This window comes from Oryzias melastigma, linkage group LG1, assembly GCF_002922805.2.
Source record: "Oryzias melastigma strain HK-1 linkage group LG1, ASM292280v2, whole genome shotgun sequence".
In the NCBI taxonomy this organism is placed as follows: Eukaryota; Metazoa; Chordata; class Actinopteri; order Beloniformes; family Adrianichthyidae; genus Oryzias; species Oryzias melastigma.
The window spans coordinates 30836071-30854268 of NC_050512.1; the positions used below are offsets into that span (position 1 = coordinate 30836071).

At 39.7% G+C, this 18198-nt stretch overlaps 3 protein-coding genes across 7 annotated transcripts in view; 1 reads left to right on the forward strand and 2 right to left on the reverse strand.

The window, feature by feature from the left end:
* Positions 1-9097, reverse strand: part of si:ch211-214c7.4 (protein piccolo) — a 29478-nt gene extending 20381 nt beyond the window's left edge. The window contains exon 1 of one of the 2 annotated variants that reach the window (XM_024289771.2): positions 8873-9097. The gene's annotated coding sequence lies outside the window, so the exon portion shown is untranslated. Of the gene's footprint in view, positions 1-8753 lie in introns of both variants that reach the window. The other variant, XM_024289773.2, reaches the window with a different exon arrangement.
* The window catches only part of LOC112157183 (B-cell receptor CD22), an 821740-nt gene that overhangs the window by 192643 nt on the left and 610899 nt on the right, over positions 1-18198 (forward strand). The gene's annotated exons all lie outside the window — the stretch shown is intronic.
* mcoln1a (mucolipin 1a) overlaps positions 14516-18198 on the reverse strand; it is a 27828-nt gene continuing 24145 nt past the window's right edge. For both annotated transcript variants that reach the window (XM_036214153.1, XM_024289785.2), the window contains exons 13-14: positions 17639-17769; positions 14516-15534 (exon numbers count right to left, since the gene is read on the reverse strand). In XM_036214153.1, the coding sequence (XP_036070046.1) occupies positions 15498-15534; positions 17639-17769 (168 nt within the window). In that variant the 3' untranslated portion in view covers positions 14516-15497. The remainder of the gene's footprint in view (positions 15535-17638; positions 17770-18198) is intronic.

An 18198-nucleotide genomic window follows, 5' to 3' on the forward strand; every position in this document is an offset into this window, starting at 1 on the left:
ATCGAAAAAGACTGCTTAAATTGTAAAATGTTTACTCATGCAAAAACAATCTTATGGTAGCTTGACATATTAAACATTAACTGGAGCTCTTTTTGCATTTGAACAATCGGATGGATCTATTATGTTAGATACTCTCCTATGTAGATGTGGGTCATTTGGAGTGTAATTTCAGTTCTTTTGAATTTATATAAATAAATCTGATGCAGTGAAATGGAAATGATGCATTAGTTTTGCTACATGGTCATGTATCCCGAGTCATTTCGTCATTGCAATATTGACCACTAATATTGCACATCACAAGTTTTTCCAATATTGTGGAGGCTCAATTACTAGTATTTTTTTTAATTTTTAAATGGTGCAGACAGGATCACATTAGTAGTATTCAGTCTAAGAACGCGGTGAATCCATGTTCTGCGTTTTGCATATCTATTGGTCTCGTAAATCTCTCTCAGTCCCAACTCGTCACATTTTGACGTTTTGTTGAGGACTCCTCCGCCTCACTTTGACGACTTTAGTGTTCCCAACTTGTCGTTTGACGTGCTGGCTGTTCGTGGAATCAAAGGTCCACAACCCTTGGTACCGCACGCAGAACGGTCCTCGGTATGCGGCCAAAACCGGTACCCTAACCCAGCACTGGATGCAATACCAGAACTGGGTTAGGGTACCAGTGTGCTCCGCATCCCGATACTGGACCGGTTTGCAGCCCCGATGTTGGACCGGTGGTTTAATGGGAACAGTCAGCATGTCAAAAAAAACGATGCGTCCACACGCAGCACATTGTGTTTGACAAAATGAGTCAGTCGATAGACTTTTTTTTATTAAAACAAATTAAGAAGGATTTGTCTTTAAACACTGAATGAACTGAGGGTGTCACAAAGTTTATTCTGCCAAATGAAAAACACTTTGAGTATATTAAAAGAAAGAAAAGTCATTTATTTGGGGGTCTTTGGTCATTTAAAGATGAATTTAGTATAAACATGACATAACTACACAATTTAGTTTTTGTGTTCAAAACATACAAACTGCTACTGCAAAATATAACAAGGTGCCTCTTAAAAACTCTTCAACAGTTTTGAATTTACCATCTGTGAATCTGTAGACAACCAGTACAGCATTTACCAAGCAAGATCAAATGTGTTTCTATTGTATTTAGCCATCATGTTTATTAATTTATCCTAGATTGCTTTTTATTTTTTAAACTGAATTTGTAAACTCAGCTCTTTGTGTTATCGTTCTGTTTTTCAAAGCAATGTAATTTTTAGCAGAAACTGAGTTTGAATCATCTGCATTTGTTTGGGAAACATCTGAATGAACATCCTTCCAGCTGCGTGTTTACATATTATTTTTGGCCTGAGACCAGAGTTTACATAAGAAACAGTTAAATCGGAGGATTAAACTCAGAGTCGTGTGAAAGCTGCATCTGCTGCAAGATGACAAATGGAAGAAAGTGAACGCTGCGTGAAGCCTGACACTGTCAAGTTGACCATCCCACATTCCAGACCACTTCCTCAAAACTACCCGAGGCCACGCGGTGACATCTGGCTCTTTGTGCGAGTGTGCATGTGTGCGTGCACACAAGTGTCTGACTGAAAACGGGCATAAAACAGAAACCTTACAGTTTGTGTCACTTGATCTGACTAAACGAGTGTCATGGTAACACTGTCAAAATATGCAGACAAAATAAAAACATTAATTGGCGCTCCACTTCAAGCATTCTTTCAGTTCCACAGACAATCCATCTGTCATTCCTGCAGCAATCATACCTTCAGACATTCATCTCTGAACAAAGAACCGACTGCAACATTAAAGTGGAGTTTGCGGTGACAGTTTTATAGCCTTTTCTATGCTGTGTGTCCAAAGCAACGGCACGTACACAACAGGGAGAGACACTAAAACCTGACCGTGAATATACTGCATATACCGCATGAGCAGCAGGACATGAGAAGACTAACAGGAAGCGGGTGGTCAGTTCACAGAGAAATGGATACCAAAATAAGAGGTGTAATCTCGTTAAGGAAAGGTTGGGGTTTTGCATTTAACCTTTCTCTCGAACAACACAGAAATTGTGCGTTCTAATCCTATCACCATCAGAGTCCGAGATGCCAAAGAGGAATCTGAAAGCAAACTAGTTTTGGTTCAACCTGGTTAGTATAAATGAGTCCAAGAAAAGAAGCTTTGTGCGTAAATTCCTGCTTCTCGGTCTAACCATAGAAGGCATTGCTTCAGACGCATTACGGAGTGAGTGTTCATCTCCAACACAAAAGGAGGAGAAACACAATATGCTGTTGGAATGAAGAAAGAAGGATGAGAGTCTAAAAAATAAAAGGTTAAGAGGGACGGAGTCCAAATAAGGCCCACCGTTTAAACTCACAACTCAAGAGATCGGCTTACAAAATAACGGCCGCAATTCAACAACCCACTTTCCCCCCAAATCAACATGAATGTCAGAGAACAAAAGGCAAAAGACAGACGATATTATGGGATGTTTGGGTGCAATATCATATTTCAATACCAATAGAGATGATTAAATCTGCACTGTAGTGAAAGATTCAGATTTACTTCCAGAAAACAATGCCAAGAGTCTTTAAAAAAGCACAACTTTTGAGGTGAAGATAAGCACTGCACAGGGTGTTTAGTTTTTTTGTCCAAAACAAGCCTGAAATGAAGCGTTATCAGATTCCCACAGAGCTGAATCTGATCTGCTGGAGTAAGGAATCGTCAGAATTTACCTTACTGTAAATCCAGAGAACGTCGTCTGTCTCATCTCCTGAGCAAACAAATACAATCACAGTCACTGTGTGATGGGTTGGTTTCTACAGTCTTTTTACAGGGCAGGTTGGAGGTGTGGAGATCAGAACACCTGAGCAGAGAGACTTTCCTGCTTTAAGAAGAAGTCTGCCGTCTCCACACACCCCCCCGATCAATCATTTGTTCTGTCTGTTCCTTTTGACAATGGTTTGAAAGCTTTGTTTCCCTTTTGGATCGTTTTATTTTAACTGAGGTTTGGTTTAAGACAAGTTGGGGGCTTGTCCGGGACATGTTTGTTTCGGTTCATGTCTTTAGATTAATGCTTACAAATTTCGCTCAAGATTTAGGTTTTCTGATATTTAAAATCTTTTCATGTGATAATTTTCTCAGCATTTGTTAGAAAAATGCAATAATGAACAATAATGTTCCACAGAAAAAAGGAAAGTACAATGACTAAACTTTGCAGCTTAAAGCTGAACAACATTAAAGCTACATTGAAGTAACACTATGCTAGCTGTGAATCAATTTACTATTCGACAGTTTAAAAACTTAAACTTAGATATTAATGAGTATGTTTTCTCCTACAAAGGCTGTTTAGGGTTCACTGACAATTAGCTGAAAGCAAAACATCCAGGATGGCGTCACTGCTAGGAATGAGACAAACACAACCGTATCTCAGGATCTGTTCTGGTTTCAATGATCTCAGTCAGGCAAGCATCAAAAGTCATTCATACACTCTCTTACATTTCAGTAAAACCTGCATTTACTTTGATCGTCCACCCTGTTACCCAAAACAACCCTGTGGGAGTGGCTTCAAATGCGTTTGTGCTATGTGCAAAAACAAAACATTCCAGAACAGCAAACAGCTCAGCTGACATCCCAGAAGTTTCTGTGTGTGCAGCAGTTTGATATCTAAAGAAAATATAAGAAAACAAACAAAGTCCGCAAATCAAGGCTACCGAGGTCCAACCCCAAACTAAAATAACAAAACCCAGCAGTGCAAGACTGCTGAGGAAAAAGAGGGGAAAAAAAGAACGTAAACAAACCAACACAACAAAAACCTAAACCTCAAACCCAGCGGCCTCCTGCTCTGCTCCCCGCCTGCCTTGGTGTGGCCTTCTGTCTTAAAAAGCCAGCAGGTGCCAATCAAGGAACACTGGCCACACCTTCCAGGTGAACGGACTGACGGGACAGAAAAGGGTGAATGCAGGACATAACAGTCCCACTCAAATTATTTTTTTTATCTTGTAAAATTGTTTCCCATGGTCTTTGCATTATGATTGTGCAGTTTTTAAGCCAACAATCAAGAAGATCTGTTGTTTTAAGGACTTTTTTTGCGAAGTGGCAGTAGTCTTCCCACCATGCCTTTGTCTACATGCTGTCCTGCTAGCTTATAGCCCCTCACAACCACAACTATTAACATAGCGGAAAAAAACAAAACAAAAAAAACCCTGTGAGCAATATCAGGAAGGGAACGTGGTCGCAGACAATGAAAATCATTAGCTGGAAGGAACTGGAACATCCCTCCCCCTGCACATTTTGGATGAAAAATACTTTTGTTTTTGGTTGAAATAGACTAATAACTGTGGCAACCCCAATATCTATGTTTTTGTTTTAGCATTTAAACTTTGAACCTTTAAACCCCGAGGTGTTTGTCAAAACTCACAATGCTTTTAGCCATACTGTAACGCCACACGATAAACGGGAATTACCTGATCTAAAGAGAACTTTAAAGCAGCTTTTTACCGATATGGAAAGACTAATTACTAATATAAAGCATTTTATGCTGGTGGAACTATTCCACGCAACAGAATAAATTCATTCAAGTTGAATGGTTGAAGTAAATTGCGGTCAAACATGTTAATATCCTCTTTGAAATTAAATAAAGTATTTACCCTGACCACCAAGTGGTTTATTCACATTAAAACGTTTTAACAAAAGTAGCTGCAACTCTTAAAATATTGTGGAATTTCCTCTTCCAGCAAATGATGTTTGGTAATTTCTGTTTCCAGCTAATAATTTTCAGCCGCCATTATGTCTGCAACCAGGTCCTCTTGAATATCAGAGCTATGCAACCGTTCAATTTTGAGCCAGATAACAGCTAAGTCAAGAAAAATGAAGACGTTAATGGTTTTATTTGTCACAAGTGGACAGCTCAGAACTGGAACGGTGCAGGGAGACTTAGGTAGTTCCTAACCTGAGCTTCTACAGACCACAAGTTTTTGTTTGCTCCTGATCCATCACGATTTGAATGAAGACATAATCAGAAATGCAGTTTTAACCTTTTTTTTAAATATATGTCCATCTTTTTTAGATAGAGCTACAAGAACGTGTTAGGAAACACCAGCAACACAATTTTCACTGGAACGGGTCTTTAAAATACTTTAATAATTGTTCCTGATTGTTGGTGTCAGCAAGCTGTGAATGTTATTGCGATTCAGAGAGCTTAAACTAATCAAATCTACCAGACAATGACATGTGCTAAGTGAATCTAAGCCCTTCAATAAAACCATTCTAAGCAGGTGGCTGAATGAAGCTGCAAGTTAAATAGACTAAGCCAGTTTGCCTTGAAGGGAGCGGCCGTCAAACCGGCAGAGACCCCGCGGCTGACAGTGGGCTCAAGGGCTGCTGGGAAATGGGTTACAATCTGCTCAAAGCCCAGCAGGCTTCTGCAGTAGAAACGAACAGAGTCTGCTGCCAGTAAAGCGGACATATTTTATCTGACAAATCAAAGACACTTAAACGGGTTTGAATGGGCAGTTCTGTGTGTGCACCAATAGAGGTGAGACAGGGAGGCCGGGCTATTGTCTGCACTGTGCAACACTGACCCCCCACCCAGGGACACTGCTTAGAGGAGTGGGGGTGGGAGATGAGTGGATTAACTGGTATAACAAATAAAAAAATAGAAGGAGGGGCAGCTGGCACTCACAAGACTTCTGGTTAAACAGATTCACTGAAATGTGGACGATGCATTCAAACAATAACGCGTTCTCCGTGGTTGTAGAATAATCAGAGGAAAGAGTTTTTTGTAGGTAGTCCTGTAGAAGCTCTGACATTTAAAGACAGGCTAATGCGTACTAGCCAGCTAGCAACAGACAGACGTGTGGTCGATGTAATGCCCAGGAGCTTCTCGGTTGTGTTTGGACATCTTGTGCTGGGTGGACAGCGATGCGTCTGCACGTCTCACTGACTGCCACCAAAAGACACAGAAACCAAAAACAAAAATCTGAGCAACATTTTTCCTTCTTGGATGGTACATGAGACATCTGAAATGATTCATGTCCAGACTATAAAAAAGTGCTGAATTCCTTTTGCAATAATTACAGCGGTCCGAGGACAACGCCAGTCTGAACCCATAAACGCTGCGCCAGCAGCCTCACTTTATCCTGCCAGGAAAGTGCCAGCCTTTAAACCACAATGATGAGAGCCACAGACGCTGCAGAGCTTCTTCATCTGAAGACTCGCACTTTAACATGAAAGGTGAGCAAAGAATCTGTTTAACCTGATCTAGCTGGACCAAAAAACCCAATCAGGATGACACGTTTGGGGTTTAAAGGTGCAGGGACAGAAACTGATGACTGGATCAGGGTGTGGTTCGTAGAATCAAGGAAAATGCAAATATTTCCTCCCTCATTTGCAGTCTCGAGCTCTTGTTATTTGTCAATTCATCCTCAGGGTTTATTCAAATTCTTCCTACATTTTCCTATTCCAATTATCTTTTCATGCATTTTCAAAGCGTTCCCAGTGGTCTTTTAATCATCTAATTTATAGCCAAAACACAGTTTCTGCAGAGCGGCAGGAGGTCACTAAAAACTAGAGCTGGGTATTGATAATAATTTCCAGAAACGATTCAATTCACAAGAGTCTGGATTGATTTGATTGTGATTTTTTTTTCTTTTGATCCTCTCAATTCAATTTGATAAAATCTAGTTTTGAATTTACGCATTTAGCCACATTTGTTTAGAAATACATTAATAATCTACTATATTTATATTAATCTTGTTTAGACCACAAATTGTTACTTTAAAAATATTTCCTTAAAAAAATTTGAAAAATTAATGTCTATGAGATTCTAAAGACGTTCATTTAGCCAATGTATGTTTATGTCGACTGAGCATTAGCATTAGCCGTCCTATAGGAAATTCCATTAAATGTTAGCATCAAGCTAGCAGACTTTAGCTTTATGTGCTAAATCTATATTTTTATGAATCAATTGTTGATCTATTAAGCTTAAATCGATTCAAACCGATCAATTTTATCAACCCAACCCTATTAGAAACTCACCTCTCTGCTGTGGGCGGGGCCATCAGTACAGAGAACCCCTCCCTCTTCCTGTCACCTATAACTTAGAGGTCTCAGTCACTCTCTCACTAGCTTACAGCCCTCACAGCTCCAACCTAATATTTCCAATTTTTTTTTACAAATACAATATTTTTTCAAATGGTGTTTTTTTCATCTGCTGCAGAGTCAGAAAGATTTGAACAAATACTTAGAAATGCATATTTAAGAATCAGAAAAATGCTATTAAAAACGTAAAAAAAACAGCCTTTTTATTAGAGTGAGTGTTTAGGTAAGGCTAATGAAATCTACTTAATAGTGTTCATACTCTAAAGTACATCATCTATGTAGACAAATTAACAAAAAAAATCCCTTTAACAGGAGCCATGCGCTTGACAGAAAAAAAAAATTATAGGAAATATATTTTTAGATACTAGGACACACCTACATGCAGAAAAAAATACAGACCAGGTTGTGGCGCAAAATTAGACTTTAGACTCCAAGATAAGGCTGCCTGCACCAAAGCTGCACAAATAAATACGGCATAATGTTTACACGCCAGGTAGAGGCATGTACTCTGCAGATTAGATCATTTCTCTCATCCAACACTTTTCCTCAGGGTCCGAGCTCACATTAAAAATTCAACTATTGAGGAAGAGGAAAGGGAAGCAGATGTGGAAACGGACTGCCATTTCTAAAATAAAAATTTGTTTTTGGAGAATGGGTGTGGCAAACAGACTCCGCAAATCAGCACCACAGGCATCTGAACATCCATAAAAATAAAACCCCTCTAATGTAGGACCCAGAAATACAAAGGCTGTATTCATCAGCAGCCCAAATAGACTTCTTTACATGATGAATTGTTTTGTCTAGATTGTCCCTGTGAAACAGGATCCAGCTTTGGAGGCCTTGGAGCTCTGCCAGACTCGAGCATGAAAAGGGCACAAGATGCGTTCTAGTGTCATTCACACTTTTGTTTCACACCCGGTTAATGAGCAGAGTTTAGGGAAGGCAGACAGCGTGCTACCCGTTCTAATGTCAAATACCTCCGATGGCAGAGAGGGCTCCTGCTGCCTGCCAACCACACCCAGGCAGGTCCAGAACAGGCTTATGTAATGCAGAGCCAAAGCCAGGAGGGCAAACAGGCAGCATCTCTCCATCTGGGAGATCTGCAGGAGGTGCAGGACCACTTCATGAGGAGGAATGTTCACAGAACAGATGGCTACTAAAGAGAGCCCTGCCTTAGATGAAATGCTCCAGAAGTGGATTAAAGTAGAAATTAGAATAAACGTGTGCTCAGTGTAGGTTAGGCGAGACTGTTTATTTTATACAATATTAATATAAAATTCAAAAGCATATAGCGCCAGACTTGACTCGGTTGGTCAAAGGGGCCCAGTTTGGGCTCCCGGAACAATAGCGAACCCCTCCGGGGCGCGTGCTGCTGGGTAATAAGACACACGAAAGCGACTCCATGTGAAAGCCCTCACGGCCGCGCCAGGCGCCTCGCGCGCGTCTAGACAAACAAATGCATCTTAGCGAGGGAACAAACCACCGCCCAGCCCGGCTCTGCTAGCATCACACATCCACGCACACGTCAGATAACGCGGAGGGCTCCGGCGTGAATGAAGGAGAAGACTCCTCAACGTCTGAGAGGAGTAACGCGGTGTAGCGAGGAGGTGATGAGGCGGGACTTCATCACGACAGAAACGCCAAACATTGTCCCGCACCTTCCAACCGTCGTCTCCGCTCTTTGGGACTCCAGGAGGGATGAACGGCTCCTCCGTTTCCAGCCCGACAGCGAGCTAGCCCGAAGAAACTGACGAAAAAGTCCGAACGTGGCACTCACCTAACGATACCGCCGCGCGCCCAGCCGCGAGCGTCCCTCCGCGTGTTTTTGTTCCCTCCACCTTTGAACGGCGACAAGCCGCTCCGCTTCTTGAAGGATGGAGCCGGGCGGGGCGTCCAGATGCAGAACCAAACACAGTCTGGCGTCCTCCATACAATGAGAGCGAGATGCAGATGAAGCCGCGCGAGCGCCCAATCACAGCCGCGAGACGGGTGCTTATGCAAAGCAGGGCTGACGTCACGCTCTGCCCAAGCTGGAACTCCTTTGGAGTTAAAGGGGGCTCCCACCCACAAAAAAGGGGAGCTGCTTCCGGTATAGCTTTAAAAAATAAAATACTTACGGTATTTAAATTATATTTAAATAAGATTTTGACGTTTTAAATAATAAGTAAATAATATTTTTAATAGTGAGGATTTTTTTCAAATTTGAAACATTTTTTTTCTTTTTATTCTTGTTCCACAGAACTCGCTTTAAACATTTTTATATACTTTTTACTTACAAGCATTTCAAAATCATTTGTTCAGTTAAAATTCAAAATCAATTTTGAACATTGCATGAACAGATTTTCAGTTTTAGAATCTATATTTCACCTTTACAGCATCGTGATCTTGAAAATTAATGTGTGTTTTGTAAATTTAATTATTTAACAATATATATATATATATATTGGGAAATTATTTAATTTAAGTATACATTTTCTGCTAAACGTTTTTGCGGCTAATTGTCATTGTTATTTTCACAGTATTTTTAAATAAACAAAAGTTTAAGTAAACAAACATTTTTTTCTTTTGTTTTAAATCTTGTTTACAGATAAATTTATTTCCTGAGTTTATTTTACTTTTGTAAGGAAACTTGCATTATTTTTAACTTTTAATCTGGAAATAGTTTCACAGTGAAATCGATTAAAACAAGAACAATATTTCTTACACAATAAATGACCTCACCCCAGACTTATACATGTATTTCCAACCCCCCACTTTCTTCATTCTTGGTGCTGTAAACTAAATCTGGGCCATCAAACTGCAGCATTCTGTACAGAGCAGCTTCTGTTCTCTAAGTTCTGATTGGTTGAAAGCCGATGCCCTGATGAATGCTGCGTACATTCCACTTTATTCACTTCCTGCAGTTTAATATTGTCTGCTCTCTCCTATAGTACCGGTCTTCAATAGACGCTAACATAAAACACAGCATTCGTCTGTGTCTGTGAGCTGCAGCTGCAGTGCAGAATAAAAAGACATGCACAAAAGCTGCAGCAGCAGCTCCCTGATTGAGTTAGAGTGTAAAAGGTTGAACCGTCGGACTTTAGCTGCAGCAAAAAGCCAAGGATGGGAGAAAACAATGGAAGCATTCAGCAGGGAAGGGACAAAGAAAAATCACAATGAATCACCCCGCAGATTTCATAACCTTATGGTTCTACATTCAGAGTTGTGGTCTGCTGGTGCAGGACTCTGGACTGTCTGCCCCGACATTAAAGATCTGAAAGTCCCTGAACTTCACCAGTTATTTGAGCTCTTGATGATGTTTTCTCTAAAGCCAAATGGGTTGATTTTTATGTCAACACACTATAATTATAGAGATAAACAGCAAAAATAGGATCTTTGAAAAAGTAAAAAGATTCAAGAAAATCGCATTAAGAATTATTTGAAATGGCAAAATAATCTTACTTTTAGAAAAATCTCTCGTTGACGCCGGTCTTAATTTTTAGATTAAGACCATTTTTCTTTCTCCATTTACAGATTTTTTTTTCACTTACGGTGTGATGTCAGCTTTTTTACTCCTTTTACTTGAATAAACCAAATGCTAACAATATTTTCACCATTTCTACAGAAGTTACTGACATTTGCTTCTGTCGTTTTAGATTGCTTCTTAATGTTGTCCTGGAGTTATGATAAAAAGCTTTAACAAAATTAGAATCAAATATTACGTTAATGACCCTCTCTGATGAAAATAGAGTATTTAACATGTTCTTGTGGTAAGTTTTTGGTAAATGAGGACATATTCAAAGAACAATAAGCTTCAAATTGTATCTCTGAGTATTGATTTATTCAAATATTTGTGAATCATTAGCAGACGAAAAAACAAGATTTGAAAAATATCATATTTGCGACGTAGAAAATATGGGCGGGGCTATAAGCTCCCTGCTCTGCTCCATTCTGATACATCCACCTGTAGACAAATAGATCCATGAATGTCTTTGTTTTTCTCATCTGGATCTAAACTGTACGGCTGGATAGCTCTAATATTGCTGGCATATCTGTTGCATCAGTAATGTTAGGTTGGGGTTGTGAGAGGCTGTAAGCTAGCGTGTAAGCAGAGAGCTCCAAACGACAGGGAGGGGTTGCTTTGCACCAATAGTTCCGCCCACAATTCAGAGGTGAATTTCTGATCAACTCCTGCCGCTCTGCAGAAACTATGTCCTCAAAAACGAAACAAAGTTTTTGATTTTGGCTAAAAACAGCATAATAATAATTAACAAACCACTAGAAAGGCTTTGAAAATAGATCAAAAGAGGGTTAGAGTGCAGCTTTTATTCACAAAAGTGAGTCTTTTAATGTGGTCTGCAGGCTAACAAAGCCCCCCCCCCCCGGATTTCTGCTGATTCTGCGCTTTGTGTTTATGGCAGGATAAGGAAAGGCCCACTGCTGCAGGCACTCATAGATCTGAAGAGCTTTGTTGATCCAAGGCCTTGAAGTTCAGCGTTCAAACTGGAAACAACAAAAGAGCGCACCTGTCAGCCCGTCCGCACCTTGAGAACCAGCATTTCCTCTGGACCTTCACGAAGCCTCCGAGGGGTCGGACCTGGACGAGCACAAAGACTTCAGAGTCCAGCGGGGTAGATAGATGTGGTGCATTAAACCGCTGAGCTCTTCTGCACGGATGTGAACAGCCCATAATGTATGATGATATTAGGTTAAGTGGACGGGAAGCAGGAATGCGCTACATCAGCTGCAGAGCGAGAGGTCAGCAGGCAGGAAATGAGCTAATCATCCCAGAGATCCAGAGATGGAATCATTCTGTCCCAAGTCTTTCTGCTCCCATCAAGAAATCGAAAACATCTCATTAAATGGAGGTAGATTGGAAAGCCACAGAATGAAATACATTTTTTTTTAAAGATTCTAATTTAATAGGAACAGAAAATAATACTTCCCTGATTAAAGTCCTTCAGACATAACTAGATGGAACCTGATGCTCTTTATGGGTCTAGAGCAGAGAGTAGACACAGTCAGGATGAATGTCTTTTACCAAAGCTTCTACATCTATTCCAGTCAAAAACACCTGAATGTCCTCTAAGAGATTAAAAAAACTGTCTCACGATTCATTATGAAAGGTAAAAAGTCAAGAGGTAGGTACAAGACTATGGGGTCAAAACAGGATCAGCTTAATGTGAATGAAAAACAAGATTGAAAATGTGAAAATCAGAAATTGTAAACTAAAAAAATAAATAAATAAATAAAACATTTTGAAAACTTGAAGGAATTATTAAAAAATTTGAAGTTTCTGGCCTGGTTGGTAGTTTTTAGTTGAATAGATTGAAGCTCTGTAGTGACGTCCAACCTTTTTTCTTTAGTCCCAAAGACAATAACCTCAGTTTTGTTTTTGTTTAATTGAAGTAAGTTGTGACACATCCAGTCATTAATGTCCTCAATGCATTTACCAAGAGCCTGTACAGGGCCTCGGTCTCCTGGTGTCAGTCTAATATATATCTGTGTATCATCTGCATAGCTATGGTAACTAATGTTGTTGTTCTTTATAACCTGGGCCAGTGGGAGCATGTAGACGTTAAATAGAAGTGGTCCCAGGATGGAGCCTTGGGGCACTCCACATGTAATTTCTGTTGGCTCAGAAGTGAAGTTACCAATTGACACAAAATATTTCCTGTTTTCTAAGTACGTTTTGAACCAGTTTAGTACTGGCCCAGTGAGACCCACCCAGTTTTCCAGTCGTCTGAGTAGTATTGCGTGGTCGACTGTATCAAACGCAGCACTGAGATCCAGTAAAACTAGCACTGACATATTTCCACTGTCTGTATTCAAACGTATGTCATTAGTCACTTTGGTCAGAGCCGTTTCAGTGCTGTGGTTCTGTCTGAAGCCGGACTGGAAGACATCATAGCAGTTGTTATTTATTAGGAATTCATTTAACTGATGGAAAACAGCTTTTTCAATGATCTTACTTAAAAATGGCAGGTTTGATATCGGTCTGTAGTTGATAATTATTGTTTTGTCTAAACTCAATTGGACAAGGAGCCAAAATCCAAAACACACCTTAAGTCCCGGGAAGAACAGCGGAATGTGGCCGCTGACGATGCTAGTGCTGATAGCTGAAGATGCTGAAATTTGTAGCTAAAAACGCAGAAGTTGATAGCCAGCTAAAATATTAGCTGAATGGCAAATTAGCCTAAAAATAAAAAAAAGACTTAGGTTAGTCAGAACAGCTAGCATGTAGCTGAAAAAATAGCTAAACTTCAAAATAGCCTGAAAAAGTGAAAAAAAGCCCAAATTAGCCAAAACAGCTAGCATGTAGCTGAAATATTAGCTAAACTCCAAAATAGTGGTCTAGATTGTCCTTTTGTAGGAGAGATCAGATGAAAGCTGTTTTCAGCGGTTCTGGGAAAACACCAAATTCTGAATCTGGAGCAGGATTCGCTCCAGGATCTTTGAAATTTTTTTTTTAAAATCTTGTGGATAGAGTTCCTCTTCCTGGGAGTCCACATCGAGGAGACCGTAACCTGGAGGACGAGCACCACTGAGCTGCTAAAAAAAGCCCAGCAGAGACTGTATTTCCTGAGGTTACTCAAGAAAAAATGACTGCTGGTGACCTTTGACTGTGTAATAACAATCCGCATATGCAGTTGGTTCAGAGGCTGTACAGTGGAACGCTCTCCAGAGGGTCATCAAAGGTTGTTGGCTGCTCTCCCCATTCTGGAAACCCTCCGCAGCTCCCACTGCCTCAACAGAGCAAAGAATATCCTCAAAGACATTTCCCATCCCGGACACTCCCAGTTTGATCCGTTTCCTTCAGGCAAACGCTACGGGTCAAGCAGAGTGAGGACGAAAAGACTCCAGAACAGACTGTAATAAACCTGTGGTAAACATGGCTAGGAAGCATTAAACCTGGACCTCTTCTGGTAAAACTGTGATACATGGAGGTTTTCTTCATGTTTATTATAATTCTTTTCTCTAGTTTTAACAATGTTAACACATATTAAGAATCCTGTTTTTTTTACTGCCTTTTATTTAACAACAAATTGATTTAATTTCTTGTTTTTAGAGCTTTTTATGTATCGTTATGTATTATTTCTTATTTTTAGTAGTAACTTTCCCATGGGTTGTTCTAAGGTTTGAGTGTTGCACTGACTAGGAAGCACTTCATTTATCTGTACATGTGACGATGACAAATAAAGATCTATCTAAAAGCTTATATGAAATAAAAGTAGAAAAAAAATAAGTTTTTTGTGTTTTAGGTGAACGTTCTCATTCATCCAGCAGAAGTGACTTAAAATGTTCCCATTGGTGAAACGTTTGAAGGAAGAAGTCTAGTTGCTGTGACTCAACTTCAAGACATTTTCAGTATTTTATTGGACCAATATCTAAAACACTTCTTCCCCCTACTGGCAACACGTGGAAATGCAACACAGGACAGTTTGTACTATAAACGGATGTTTTAATATCAAAGCGGACTCACAAACATTGTGTTTTTTGAGCAGATGACTACACAACATCTCGCCGTTCTCTAAAGTACAGTTCAAGTGCAGTTTGTAGCTGGATCTCAAAGATACAGCAGGTCAGCGTCCTGGTGGACGCTTCAGGCACATTTGATGACGTTTTTACAAAATACCTGCTGGAATCAGTGAGAAGAATAAAAGCTTCTCAACTATTGTGCGTTTGTTTGGTACAAAACATATAAAGAAAGGCTTCCTTCACAAAAAACCTAAAAAGAAAACAAAAGATTTACTGGGAAAGCAATTATAAATAACTGCTGTTTCCTTTGTTCAAGTTCAGAGAGTTTGTTTGTAGTCCGACAGGAAACGAATAAAGTTTTTAAAAAATCTCTCGTTATTTGGGAAAAGTTTTCATCATTAAAGAAGATTCATCTTCCAGAGGATCATTAGAGGCTGGATGGGATCATTAAAAACAGGCTCCGCCTTTGAGGTCGCTGTTCCCGTCTTCTGAGACGCTCCTTCATTATTGTGGCTTTGATCTGTCGCGTTAAAATCAGAAGAAACACAAACGTTTGAAATCATACAAAACACATAAAAAACTAAAAGAGTTGCGCCGCCACAGCCGCTCTTCTTTTGCACCAACAGTTCATGCGGCTGAGTCATGATTGAATAACAAACACAACGAATACTGATTAAAAGGAAAATAAAAACGGGAAATGTTTGGGTAGAAGTTCTTGTGACAGCTCAGAGGAAATCTCCCGGTAGTTTCTTCTTCAGAGAGTCAAACACCAGGAGAAAGAATAAAATCTTCAGTAAGAAGACTGCGGTTCAGTTCGGACGGTCGTCCAGCAGCCGGTGGCGATTCCTCGCTCCTGCTTTGGTTCTGTGTGCAGTCGGGTGCAGTGCACCCTGTCTGCCAGCAGGGGGAGCTCCCTGACACTTCAGAGGCTTTCTGAGGTCATCTCAGTTCACCAGCAGGACATCCTCATATGTGGTTGTTCTGGAGGGAAATCAAGAGAAATCATTTACTTTATTATTTCCAGTTGTACAATGAAAAGATGAGTTTAAAGATACATAAACTACAATAAAGAGATAGTAAACATTCTGAGTGTTTCAAACTTCAGTACGAGTTCCTCTTCTCTGTGCATGATGTCACTTCACTTTCCACTGTTGTTCAACGACTCATTTTTCTTATTTTCTGACCTTTAAATCTGTTTTTACTGATCAGTCTGAGCTGAATTTTCTCTTTCCAACATAAACAAATACAATAAAACGTTAAAATGGAACAATGAAAGAGTGGTTTGATGTGAATAAATTACAATTAATGACTAAATCAAATGAAAGTTATGTTTTTTTGGTGTTATAACACGTTCTTGTGGCATTTTTCTGATGATGGAGGACATATATAAAATAATAATAGTATTTCTTTATCAAATCATGTTGGATCATCTCAGGAGGCCAAAGACTCATAGCTCTGCTCCATTCTGATGCGTCCACGAATAGACTGAGTCGAGATCTGGCTCTAAACTGGACGGCTGCAGAACTCTGACATTTTTTTGCAGCGCTAATGTTAGCTTGGGCTTGCAAAGGGTTAACGGGAGAGGATGTGATCGAAGGAATGCTGGGATATCAATGTAGGCTTACTTCTGCACCGCACACAATTTTCTATTGAACTCCTGCCGCTCTGCAGAAACTATATCTTAGAAAGACGATAAAAAACATCAGGAATGATTTTACAAGAGAAAAAAATAACCTTAAACTGTAAAAAAAAACCCTACTTCATGACATTTAGATAATGGAGATACGAATATGAAAATGTCATTTGAAGACGATGGTCTTAGTATCAAAAGAGGAACAGAAATCATATTTGTGCGTTGATCTTTCCTAGAAATTTCATACCAACTATATTTAAAAAAAATAGTAAAAATAACTGTTAGGCTGTATAAAGTTAATCCGATCATCTTTACATCTATTTTTAAAGGGTTCCCAGAACTCTTTTAATTACAATTACACCGTTTTGAACCAAAATTCTGTCTTGTCTTTTTAAAATTAAGTTTCTGCAGAACGTCTGGAGTTCATTAGAAATTCACCTGTAAGATGTGGGCGGGGCTGTTGGGGCAGAGCAACCCCGCCCCCTCCCCCCTCCCCCTCCCTGTTGGTGAGAGTTCTGTGTTTACACGCTCTCGTGCTAGCTTACAGCCCCTCACACCCCCAACCCAACATTACCGTGCAACAAAAACGGCGAGCAATATCCGGCATTATCCAGCTGTCCAGTTCTGATCCAGATTCCAGCTCAGACGAGGAAACAAAGACGTTCATGGATCTATTTGTCTGCAAGTGGATGCATCAGAAGGAGAGGAGCAGGAAGACTTTGGATATTTTCTGTCACAAATATGATCTTTTTGAACTAGATTTTTTCTTCTGCTCCTGATTCACAATGATTTGAATAAACTCAGAGATTCAGTTTTAAACTTTTATTTTATTATTTAAGTCCTCCAACATCAGAAAAATTCCACAAGAACACATTAAAAACAACATTTTCTTTAAAAAGTGTGGGTGTCTAAATGCAGATTTCTTTTATTTTGAAGTCTAAGACTCTTTTTCTGTTTCCTCTCTGATTCTTTTCTGCCAAAAGAAACTTTCCAAAAACCTTTTTAACTTTGCTAGTTCAGCGGTTTCATTGTAGCTTCTTACTTTTAAGAAAGTAGCGGATGGATTTTCCACATGTGAGCATCGATGTGGTGGAGAAAATTCAGGAGTTTTTCAAAATAAAACTTCTTTCAGAATCAGATTATCAATAAAACTGAAAAATGTAGGTTGTGTTTATTTGTAAATAATAAACAGATTTCTCACTTAAGTATTGTTGTTTTTCCAAAAGTTTTTGTTGAGCTCCTCCACTCCGTTTATGAAAACCAGCTTCAATTCCATTTAGTGAGTTAATTCCTCAGTAATCCCTGAAAGGAACTTATGTAACATCCTCATGTTTAATGACATAACCTCCATTTGTTTGATCTATTTCTGATGTGATTGAAAGCTGATGGACTGAAGAGACGAGAGTTTCCGTCGTCTCTAACGGGACGTTTGTGTTTTCTGGACCGTCTCACCTGTCACAGCAGCAGAAGAAGGAGCACGGCGACGTCTCCAGACCTCGGAACTTCCCGGAGCTCGGAGCGTCGGTGCACTCTGCGATGAAGGCGTGGAGGTCCGTTATGTGGATGGGCTCTTGGGTTTGATGCTGCCATAAAAGAAAAAACAGAAACAGCTCCATGTCATGCATGGATGGGTACCGTTTGGAGGTTTTTAGGTGCTGGTGAAAAACTTGTGCTTTTGATACGGTTCTGGTGCCTAACTCGAACTTTAAAAAATATATAAATAAAACATGACATTTTTTTTACCAAAAGCATTCTATTATTTATTGCTTTATTTGACTTTATTCTGACAGTCTCCACGGCAACGCTGCATCTCCACTTAATTTACGCTGAAGTAAATAGATTTCCTCACTAATCGCCATTTGTGGTCTAAACCATCGTTTTTTGATCATTCTTTCTTCTTCTGGAATAAGGTGTAATGCTATAGTGCGATCGCCACCTAGTGGCCAAACTGAAACGTCCTCCAGGAGAAGCAGAACAATGTTTCCAATGTTAATGATCTGAACATTTTAGTT